This window comes from Lactuca serriola, chromosome 8 (genome assembly GCF_051521515.1).
Source record: "Lactuca serriola cultivar US96UC23 chromosome 8, Lser_US96UC23_V15, whole genome shotgun sequence".
Classification (NCBI taxonomy): Eukaryota; Viridiplantae; Streptophyta; class Magnoliopsida; order Asterales; family Asteraceae; genus Lactuca; species Lactuca serriola.
Genome location: NC_136415.1, coordinates 36,889,268 through 36,900,426, shown reverse-complemented (window position 1 = coordinate 36,900,426; position 11,159 = coordinate 36,889,268). Strand labels below are relative to the sequence as shown.

The following is an 11,159-nucleotide window of genomic DNA, read 5'->3' as shown; positions in this document are numbered from 1 at the left end:
ACATAAAGCAGGCACAGAAGGCATCACTCCTAGATCCTTAGTCCTAGTCTAGCATGCTGTTATACAAAAGTTGTTAAACATAAATTTGTATGGGTACTTTGGGGAATACTTACTTGAGCTCGGCCGGTCGCGCATATCGCACACTTCGTTCTTTCTCAAAACTCTTTTCTCAATTTCTGAAAACATTTTCTTTTAGAAAATCCTTTAATCCCTCGATTTGAGTTCAGACACCCCCGAAGGTGTGTCCGAATCCCTCAAACCAGGGCTCTGATACCAACTTGTAACGACCTAATTTTCACGTCCAAAAATTTCGTTGTAAAAGATTACATAAAAGCATTAATAGTTAAAACATTGTTTGATTAAACCATTTCACATCGAAAACCAAATTGAAAACCACAACATTCGATCAATCAAATATCAGAGTATCAATCCCAGAATAAACTCGTAACTACGGAAACAAGAGAGTGTGTGTGTGTGTGACATGCTGCTACCGCGCCGGCTCCTTTCCCCTAGCTGAGGAGGTACCTGAAACCAAAACTGAGAACCGTAAGCACGAAGCTTAGTGAGTTCCCCCACTGTACCACATACCATATAATCTCATAACATACACATATTGTCAGGCATATCTGGGTGCCCGACCTACCCCTTCGGCCCTCTCGACCGGATGTTGCCTAGCATATTTGGGTGCTGGCCTCCCCTTCGGTCCTCTCGACCGGATACTGCCTAGCATATCTGGGTGCTAGCCTCCCCTTCGGTCCTCTCGACCGGATACTGGGGAACTATTTCCCCCCTCTACTACTACTACATAACATGTATCACAATATCAGAATCTATCTAACATGGCTGGGTATGACTACCCCTTCGGCCCTACCGACCGGATATCTTGGGGACTATCTCCCCCTACTGTCACTAGCACATAGCATCATATCATACTAGCACATAAACACAACACAGGTAGTAGTAATCCCTAGATGAATATCACAGAGACAATCATCTACATACAACTCCTATTGGTGAGCTGGCATTGTGGCCGTAGACCCACCGCTACTAGAAGGTAACTCACCTAAGAGTAGCTGCTGATCTGATCGGGAACTGACTGCCTATTGTTGTTGCTGCAGCTCCGGAAATCCTCCGGCTGTAATTCCCACAACATACTCAATCAATTACTGCTAACTAACCTTTGGGTAATATGACCATTTTACCCTTGATCATGTCTTCAAGTCAAAGTCAGAGTCAACTTTCAATTGACCCGACTCGCCGAGTGGGCTCGCCAACTCGCCGAGTCCCCATCCAATCGACTGCCCTGGGTCCTGTCTTTACTCGTCGAGTTAGGCGTTGACTCGACGAGTTCTCCTTCCAACTGATGTCTAAGTCCTTCATCCTACTCGCCGAGTTGTATGAACAACTCGCCGAGTTCGTCTTCATCCGAAGAACACTCATGCTGAGACTCGCCGAGTTGTATGAACAACTCTCCGAGTCTGTTCTTGATCTATGAAGATTGCCTTGGACTCGCCGAGTCCTTCCATGGATGAGTTCAGCTTCCAACTCACCGAGTCACACCCCGTGACTCACTGTTCACACTCGACACTACAAAAAGGGGACAAACTCGAAGACTCGCGAGCAGACTCGCCGAGTCGTTGCCATGCAACCATTAACTACACGGATTTGCTCGATTCCAGTCCATGCCATTCACAGATCTGGGTTCCTAGAGCATGAATCACACGTAAAGTTTCCAACTTTACATGTAGATATTCACTAATAAGGGTTTTAGGGTTCAAAATGCACCCAAATGGGTAGATCTAGGGTCTTCATGCAATGAGGGTCCATAAAGGCAACAGATCTGAGCTCCTGGAGCTCAACCATGCCTAGATCTAAGGGCCAATCAGCTTATTACGAAATAATTTGCACATACAAGCTTGGGGATTGGCTCAAGAATGACATAAATGAAGTAATAAGCATAGAAACAGGGGGGAAAACGGGTTATACCTCAAAGGAACTACTGAGAGAGCACAAAGATGCTTGGATTCCTTCCCTTCCTCTTGATCTACTTCCCTTTTGCCTCAAAACCTTCAAGAACACACAACAATTGCTTCAAACTCTCAATGAATAGCTTAGAACGAGGGTTGGAAGCTCTGGGGGGTGAATGGGGGCTGGCTTGGGGCGGATATGTTGTTTAAATAGGGTGCAAACCCCTGAAACTTAGGGTTTCATCCAAAAGCAGTGACTCGCCGAGTCTGGAATATGGACTCGCCGAGTTGCCAACTTAAATATGTCCCGGGTTCCGTCCCTACTCGGCGAGTCGGACCTATGACTCGCCGAGTCCAAGGCTTAAAAGAAGGAAAATACTCAAATAAGATTTACGTACCAGGAACCAGGTGCTACATTTAGTACGTGAAGTTGGCATGGCGACTCGACGAGTCCGCCAGTCTGGATGAAGCCCTAATTTTCAGGGTGTGTACCCTATTTAAACATCATTATAGCCCCAAACCAGCCTTCCTTACCTCTTAGAGACTTATTCCCGAAACCCTAGCCTCCTTGAAGTCCGTGTGAGTGATCTTTTCCCTTGTGAAAGAATTTTGGTGCATTGTGGAGCAAGAAGAAGAAGGAGAAGGTAGAAGAGCTTGAGGAAGAAGAAGTAGATCCAGATTATACTCCTCTTTGGCCATCTTTTCTGGTAATAAAGCTTCCATCTTTATTATTGTGCTACTAGATCTAGTTTGTCCCCAAATTGTTGGTTTTGAGCTTAAACCCCAAATCCCTAGTGATGAAGCTTTGTAACCGAGCCATATCTTGGATTTAGCCTCTTTTGAGCTCCAGGGGCTGAAGAAGGCCACCTTTTAGCAGCCATGGCTTTGTTCTAGTCAAGTAACCTCAATAATAGCCAAGTTTAAGTGTTATTGCTTCATTGCCTTTTAGATGCATGTAAACTTAGCAATTTACGTGTTCAAATAGTCCCAGAAACCCAGACCTGTGAATTGGATGCACTAAAGCTGATTAGAATCGACTGAATAGAAACCACATGCAAAGGACTCATCGAGTCATTCTTCTGACTCGGCGAGTCAGGTCGCGAGTCTTAGATTCCCAGTTCAGTAGTAGCGAGTTTATTTAGTGAGTAGAGTGAAGACCCAGTAGATGGAAGAGGACTCGGGAGTTAAGACATGAATCTGAGTATAGAGAGACTGGGCGAGTCTACGCCCTGACTTGGTGAGTCCGAGGCAATCTTCTTGCCCCAAGAACAGACTCGACGAGTTGTTCATACAACTCGGCGAGTCGCAGTCTGGATGTGTTCATATGATGAGGGTGAACTCGACGAGTTGTTCATACGACTCGGCGAGTCGGATGAATGAGGATCCGATGTTATTATAGAAAAGAGGACTCGGCGAGTTTCCGCTAAAACTCGACGAGTAGAGTCGGGAAGGGGAGTAGAAGGAAAGATAGGGACTCGACGAGTTGGCGGCCCAACTCGGCGAGTTAGGTCAATGGGTTGTTGACTTTGACCAGGGGTAAAATAGTCATTTTACCCTAAGATTAGTTATCTTATATTTGATCTTTTAGCCCTTATAATCTATAAAATACAAATTTATATCTTTTAAGTATCAAATATCTATAAAAATATGTAGAAAAATATTAAATTTGACTCTAAAAATATGTATAATTCATGACATATCAATATTAATGTGCTAGGCCTAGCCTAGACTGAATTGATATGTTTAACTAGTAGTCTGATTTGATCATCATAAATCGGAAATCGAGAAGCATAATGATGAATTGTTAGGATAGCTCATTATTCATGAATCAATTCACAATGATATCTTGTGGAAACAAATGAATAATTACTCACTTATCTAAAGGCTGACTTTTGATTATATTAGAGTTTAATAGTTGTTGCGGAGGGCACGTTTTTTGGCTATTCGAAAATTATTCGACCAATAGTAGTTGATGATTTGTCCAAGTAGGAGACTGCTAGAAATAAATGTCCAATGTCATAACTAATTGGTATAATTTTGGAAATAATAACAAAGTCCTTTTAGGGTTTCCCTCAAGAGATAAAGTAGCCAGAAAAGTATTTAAGAGAGTGAGATAAACCGTTTATGAATTTATTACACGTTAATAAATTAATTAGAAACTAGTTAAAATTAATTTGGAATTAATTACAATTAATCAGGATTTACATAAAGGTACAGGGAATGAGTTTTAACTGTTTAATAGTTGAGCAAGAGGAACATTTTAGAAACCTTAAGAGGGTGGACGGTTTTGGAGAAGCTCTGAGAGCTTATGGAATCGATCCATGTAACAGATAAGGAAATGATTTGAATTAAGATTAAATATGAATATTTGGTTAATTCAAATCAGCTTTATCTCCAAGTTACCTCAGCTATATAAAGACCTTTCTGGCCATCATAAAATCTTTTCCTACTCTTTGCAAGGTTGAGAATTCGATTCTCATAAGCCTTTCTCCTCTTTCCTTAATTTTCTATGTTTTAGACTTTCGGGTGTAAGCCTTCAGAGACATTCATACTTTAGGTGTTAGATCCTTCTACTAGCAACCAAGATTTCAAGATCTTCAAGGAATAAAAAGTATATATGATTATACTTTGAAGGTTAATAATTGTATCCCTCTTTGTAGCTTATATTCATTGTTTTGAAAGTAGGTTTCCATAATAATAAAACCTAGATCTATGGTGCATGTACACTTAGGGTTACTATTGAATGCTTTCGTTGCCTAAAATTTGTGTATATATGGATAAAAGACTCAAAAATATATATGATATATTTAAACCTTTTAAATTTATAGCTAGTCCATTAATTATTCAAATTGGATTCTCTATTAAATAATATTTAAAATTTTAATTCAAATTAAATATTCAAATTTAAATCTTATTTAAATAATATTTAAAATTTTAATTTAAATTAAATATTCAAATTTAAATCTTATAAATAATATTTAAATTAAAGGGGTTTAGCCAAAAATTTTGCATTATTGTAGAACAAGTTAGGAAACTTGTCCAGCAAGCAAGGGATTAACGTTCTAAATTTCGAAATTATATTTTAATGAAGATATATCTTTAAATTTTTTTAGTAAAATTGAAAATCTAATAACCCTTATAAAAATTTTGATTTAAAAAAGAAGAAGAAGAAGAACTAAAACCCTAATTTTGAAATTCCTAGCAACTAAGATTTAACTAAATTACTTAGATTAAGTAATGCTATAACAATAACCTAATGACTTTGGTATCACTGATGAGTTTTTTTTATCTATGCATACTAGTTATGTCAGCAAAACATAATATAAACCCTATGTGTACATTCACCCTAATAGATCTAAATTTAATTCTATTATAGCAACGTGCTTTGAAAACAATAAATTTACTAACCTCTTGATCTTGATCTTCATGTTGATTCTTTGATTGGGATCTTGTAACAACTATCTTGCATGGTTGTGAGGATGTATAATAGGAATCCCTATTTTTCTTCACGCCCAAGACACCAATAGAGCAATAAGGAGAAACCCTAGTAGGAGACTTGGAATGAAAATTCCAATAACCTTAGAAAGGTTATAATTTTTGTCCATTGAGAGGTAAAGGAAGAGGGAGAACGAAATTTAGTAGTTAGGAGCACTTAGAGTTTTATCCTTAGCTCTTTATTTATAGGCTCTTACTGCTTAATCCTTAAGCAACTCAAAAACATAAGGATAATCTTAATCCTTTCTAGATTTCATCCATATCATTTATCCTTATGGATCCTGGAACATTCCAATTAACTAACGATTAATTAATTAACATCCACCCCTTTAATTAATTAAAACATTTTAATTAAATCCAAAATAATTTCTAATTAATTTATTAAGCCATAATAAATTAATAAACCTCTTTCTCCTAAATCCGTATTGCTTAAATCGGTCATAATGGCAAGCCAAAATGACCATTCTATTATTATAAATATAACCAATATTTAATGATCTTGGACATATTTTCCAACAGTTGGGGTTTTAGGTTTATGTATCATTGGCATGCGGTGAAGCTTGTATGTTTGTATGAATTGTATTATAGATTTCATTCGTGAGTTTTTAATGTTTTATGGGGTTGTTATATTGTAAACAGAATTTTGTGAATATTTATATACGTTTTATGGGGTTTTTACATTATAAACAGAATTTTGTGAATATTTATATACGTTATAAATAGTAAACTCCTTCGACTCTCCATATCTATCGTATTATTGTGACCTGTGTTCATTTTGAGGTTTTAATGGATGGTTTGAAGATTTAGATCTTAAGGATATTTAGATATAGCTATTTTTTATGTTTGAAATAATAAATACAATTTACTTTTTTTTCTTATATTGATTGTGATGCCTTTGAATTCTTTTTTTGACAATTTATTTAATTTTTGAAAGATGAAGACGTTTTGGGACGTTTTATACACAAATTTGATTTTATTTCCTATTAGTAAAGTGGCAATCTTAAATACCTATATATGGTTTATTCCTTATTAGTTGTTGTTAACATACATGATAACACAATGAGGATTCTTCTTTTCTCTCCCAAGAACATCGTAATTGTTTATAATCTTTCCGTCAAGAAATCGTAATTGTTTATTATAATCTTTCCGTCAAGAAATAGCAACGTTATGAGGATACGAATTCTTCAAGGGGGGTAAAGTTTGATTACATCTGTTTTCGAGTTGACATGAAATAAAAGAAAATAGAAAGAAATAAAAGAAAATTAATTTTTTTTATATAACAATCATTTCTTTTTTACATAACAATTCTTTCATTTGGCTCCTAACAGGCTAACAAACCAAAAGTGGGTGTATGATTTTAAACATGAAAATTGTTAAAAACTATCCTTTTTTATCCCTTATAATCCTTTCATTCTTTTCCCGAAAAGAACCTTAAAAACTTTAATCTTTGATTTCTTTTCATAAAAATAAAAAAAATAATAATAATAAACTCAGAAAACAGAATGCTTGGGTTTTCTATGGATATAGGACTGCCTAGCCGCCCCATTGCGTTTGCCTTATTTAAAAGTTAAAAGGGCCAAAATGTTGATTTTTTTGGTTGTAAAATTGTAATGCTTTTAACAAAAATATTTATACTTGCATATTTATTGAAACTTTAAAATAATAACTACTTACACACACTAAAGATAATCACAAAAACGACGAACTAGACAAAGGGTAAAAAACAGAATCATCTTTTGAGGGGCATGGACGGACACAAGAATTGATATTAAGTGTTGCCGAGTTGAAATAGGTGTTGCCGGTATATGAAAAATAACTTAAAATCGAAAAATTAAAAATTTTCTACTAAGTAGTGAAAAAGTAAGTGTTGCTAGTGCAACACTGGACACCACTATAGATCTTCCGGTGTTGACAGGTATCATAAAATATTTATTAATTTTGTAAAATGAATTTTGTCAAAGTTACTTTAATGTATAAAGTTATTTTATAATATAAAGTTTGCCATGTTTTTATGATTTTTATTGTGAAATTCTTGTTATACATAATTTATTTATTTTTTTGCAGAAAAAGAAAAAGTTTATTCTATTTTATTTTTGAAAAGGGTTTATTATAGTGATGATTATTCATAAAGCAATTACGAAAATTAGACTAATTTCGTTAAGTCCATAAGTACATTTTACAAAATGTGTAATTATTCCCTCATTTATCCATTTTAATCATTTTGTTATTAACGCTAATGTCTAAACAAATGTACTCTAAATTAACAAATTAAAACCAAATTTATAGCAATGTGATCATCACCATGTTGAAAATGTGTTATCACTTATAAATTAGTATATAGATCATTACCTATTAGAATTAGTATATAGATCATTACCTATTAGACATTTAAACGCATAACATTAACAACAACAACAACAACAACCAAAAAAAACAAATAATATAATGTGATCAACATCTTTTTTGTTATGGAATACAAATGATAAAGGTGCATGACTGCATATGTGAGATATCAATGGTGACTTATAATGTCGATCAATCATGGTATAGTTTCTTTATGAGTACTAGTCATGACTTTTATAACCTCATATAAGCATTTATGTGATTTGTTCAAACAATTTGGTGATCTTCAATCAAATCAAAGATAAAATATAACCATATAATCAAACTTAATCAAATATTTGAAGTGTACAAACAAGCAAGATTCTATATGATACAAATAATCATGAATAACAATAAATGAACTTTATATCTCAAATCACATAAACAGAAAACAATAAACTTCAAAGCAAGCCAACCCACAAATCCATTTCTCTTTTGCTTTTGCAAAATATAATGCTTAATCACTCTCCTTCACCTTTTCTTTTTCCTTTTCTTCATCACTCTTTGAATGATACCCTGGGATTTTCTCTTTTATTTTCTCAAAAATACCTTTTTTCTCCTTATGTTCACCTTCATCAGCATGCTCCTCCTCCTCCTTCTTATGGCCACCAGGAAGCTTCTCCTTGATCTTTTCAATGAAACCCTTCTTCTCCTCAGGTTTCGTGATCTTCTCCTTCAATGGCTTCTTCTTTTTCTTCTTCTCTCCGTTTTCATCACACTCTTCATCACTCGACTATTAACAATTTTCAACAAAGGAATCATTTTTTTAGTATGGAAACATATCGTAGTCAATCAGAGATCATGTCATTAAGTAAGCGTTTTGATTCAAAAGTTAGAAATGGAGACAGAAAACTTACGCTACTGGAATGGCTATCGGATTTGTGAAGTTTGTCAGGCAAGCTTTCCTTATTCTCCTCCGGTTCTGGGTGAGAGACTTGAACTTTCTGTTCGAACTCCGATGAGATCGCCGCCTCTTCGCCTTTCTTCTCTTCGGCTTTCGTCCCAAAAATATCGAACAGTCCACGATCGGACTTCTCGACGACCTCTTCGCTGTACTCTTTTTTGTCAGACATGATGAAAGCTGAATCTGAATTAAGAATAAAAACTAAGTATGTGAAGTGAAAAACTCTTTGATTGATTGGTTGTTCTTGGATGAAATAGAGAAATGAGATTGGTGTGATTGTAAGAATTGTGAGGGGGGTGAATTTATAGGGTCATGAGACACTGTAGTTGACGCTATTAAGTTACAAATAAGCTAGAGGATTCTTCAAATGTCAGTTTCATCTCTTCTTAGCTTTTCAAAAGTTAGAAATGATAATTATAAATTGACTCTTTATTGGATTACTAGTGTTCGCTGTGAAACTTGAAAACAAAATGTTAAATACGAAAGAGCTTATAAAAGTTTATTTGATTTTGAAATTTGAAATAAAAATTATAAATAAAAAAAAAATTAAAATTAAACATACAAAAAAAAAATTAAAATTACATGTTTTATTGTGAAATTCGTTTACTAAACTGGTTAAATATAAAAAAAATATATTAAATATGAAGATTTAAACTGTAATTTATTTGAAATTAAAATTGAAATTTAAAATTTAATATTAATATAGTCATTATGGTAAGTTTAATTTATGTAAACTAAATTAATGATATATTGGAAAAATAAAAATGAAGGAAATGACAAGTGAAAAATACATATCTCAAAATTATGACAAAATAGGCGTGTTTGGCACGGAGCTTTTGGAAACGTTTGGGAGCTTCTACCTTTTAGCTTTTGACAAAACGCTCTAGTTTAAACAAAAAGTTTTGTTTGGCAGTACGAGCGTTTAACTTTTAGTTTTAATAAAACGTTCCGATTCTAAAAGCTACTTCATGTAGCTTTTAACAAAACGCTCTGAAGCTTTTGAAATCAATTTCCATAATTACCCTTAAAAATATATTTATATATATTTTTTATTTTTAATCAATTGTCCTTTTATGTAATTTTATATATTTCAAAAGCTTCCAGCTACTTTTGCCAAACATTCATATAACAAATAAAAGCTACAGCTTCCCGCTACCAGCTACACGCTACCAGCTACCCGCTACCAGCTAACCGCTACCCGCTTCCAGCTAACAGCTACTTTTGCCAAACACGCCCAATGACATCTAGCCAATCGTGAGACCCGTATACTAAACGAGTTAATTATAATAAAACTAGTTTATAACCCGTGGGAACCACGGTTACAAAATTAATTCAATTTTCATAGCAAAAATTCATAGTTACTAATCAAATATTTTAAATAAATAATTTTAAATAAATTATTAATTTAGAGATATACCAAAATTTTAAAAGTTAGTTATAACGTCAAATTTAACTTATAATTAAAAAGTAATTGAAATTGAAATTTGAAATTTGAAATTAATATAGTCATTATGGTAAGTCTAATTCATGGAAACTAAATTAATGACATATTGGAAAAAAAATGAAGTAAATGACAAGTGGAAAATACATATTTCAAAATTATGAAAAAATCTTATGTGACAAATTGAATGAGAAAACGACATGTGGCAGAGTAGATCTTTATTTATTAGTATAGAGATTGTATCCTTCTTTAGTAACCAATTGAATGGGAAAACGACATGTGGCCGTCTTCTCCACGTCCTCCTCTCTCACCATCACCTGATGATACCCCAACCTCAAGTCGATCTTAAAGAACCAAGATGCACCCTGCAACTGATCAAAGAGGTCGTCAATCCACGGAAGGGGATAATGGTTCTTCACCGTCGACTTGTTCAACTCCTAGTAATCAATGCACATTCGGTGTGAACCATTCTTCTTCTTGACGAACAGTGTCGGCGCTCCTCACGGCGAACTGCTCGGCCTGATGAACTGCTTGACTAACAGCTCCTGAAGCTGAGAGGACAACTCCTGCATCTCGTGTGGTGCCAAGCGGTATGACGCATTGGCAATTGGAGCCGTACTGGCACTAGGTCAATCCTGAACTCAACCTGTTTCTCGGGAGGCACACCCGGGAACTCCTCAGGAAACACATCAGCAAACTCCCTGACAACTAGCACCTCTGAAACTGAATTATGCTCCCCTACCCGTGTATCAACCACATAGGCAAGATAACCCATACTCCCATGTTGAATATACAACCAAGCCATGGCTGCCAAATAAAACCCGGATCCAACCCTGGTACCCTCTCCGTAAATGACCAATTCTCCCCTACTTAGGGTTCGAAATATCACTCGCCGACCCTCGTGATCGATCGTAGCACAAAACCTGCTCACCCAATCCATCCCCACTATCACGAATACATCCCCCCATAG

The 11,159-nt window shown here is 35.1% G+C and overlaps 1 protein-coding gene across 1 annotated transcript; it reads right to left on the bottom strand.

The window, feature by feature from the left end:
* Positions 1-8,107: 8,107 nt before the first annotated feature.
* Positions 8,108-9,041, bottom strand: LOC145069964 (dehydrin ERD14-like). The gene is made up of 2 exons (XM_079016895.1): positions 8,702-9,041; positions 8,108-8,577 (listed from the first exon to the last, which is right to left on the bottom strand). Exons 1-2 carry the CDS (start codon positions 8,915-8,917, stop codon positions 8,302-8,304), a joined length of 492 nt encoding a protein of 163 aa, XP_078873021.1. The 5' UTR covers positions 8,918-9,041; the 3' UTR covers positions 8,108-8,301.
* Positions 9,042-11,159: the final 2,118 nt, after the last annotated feature.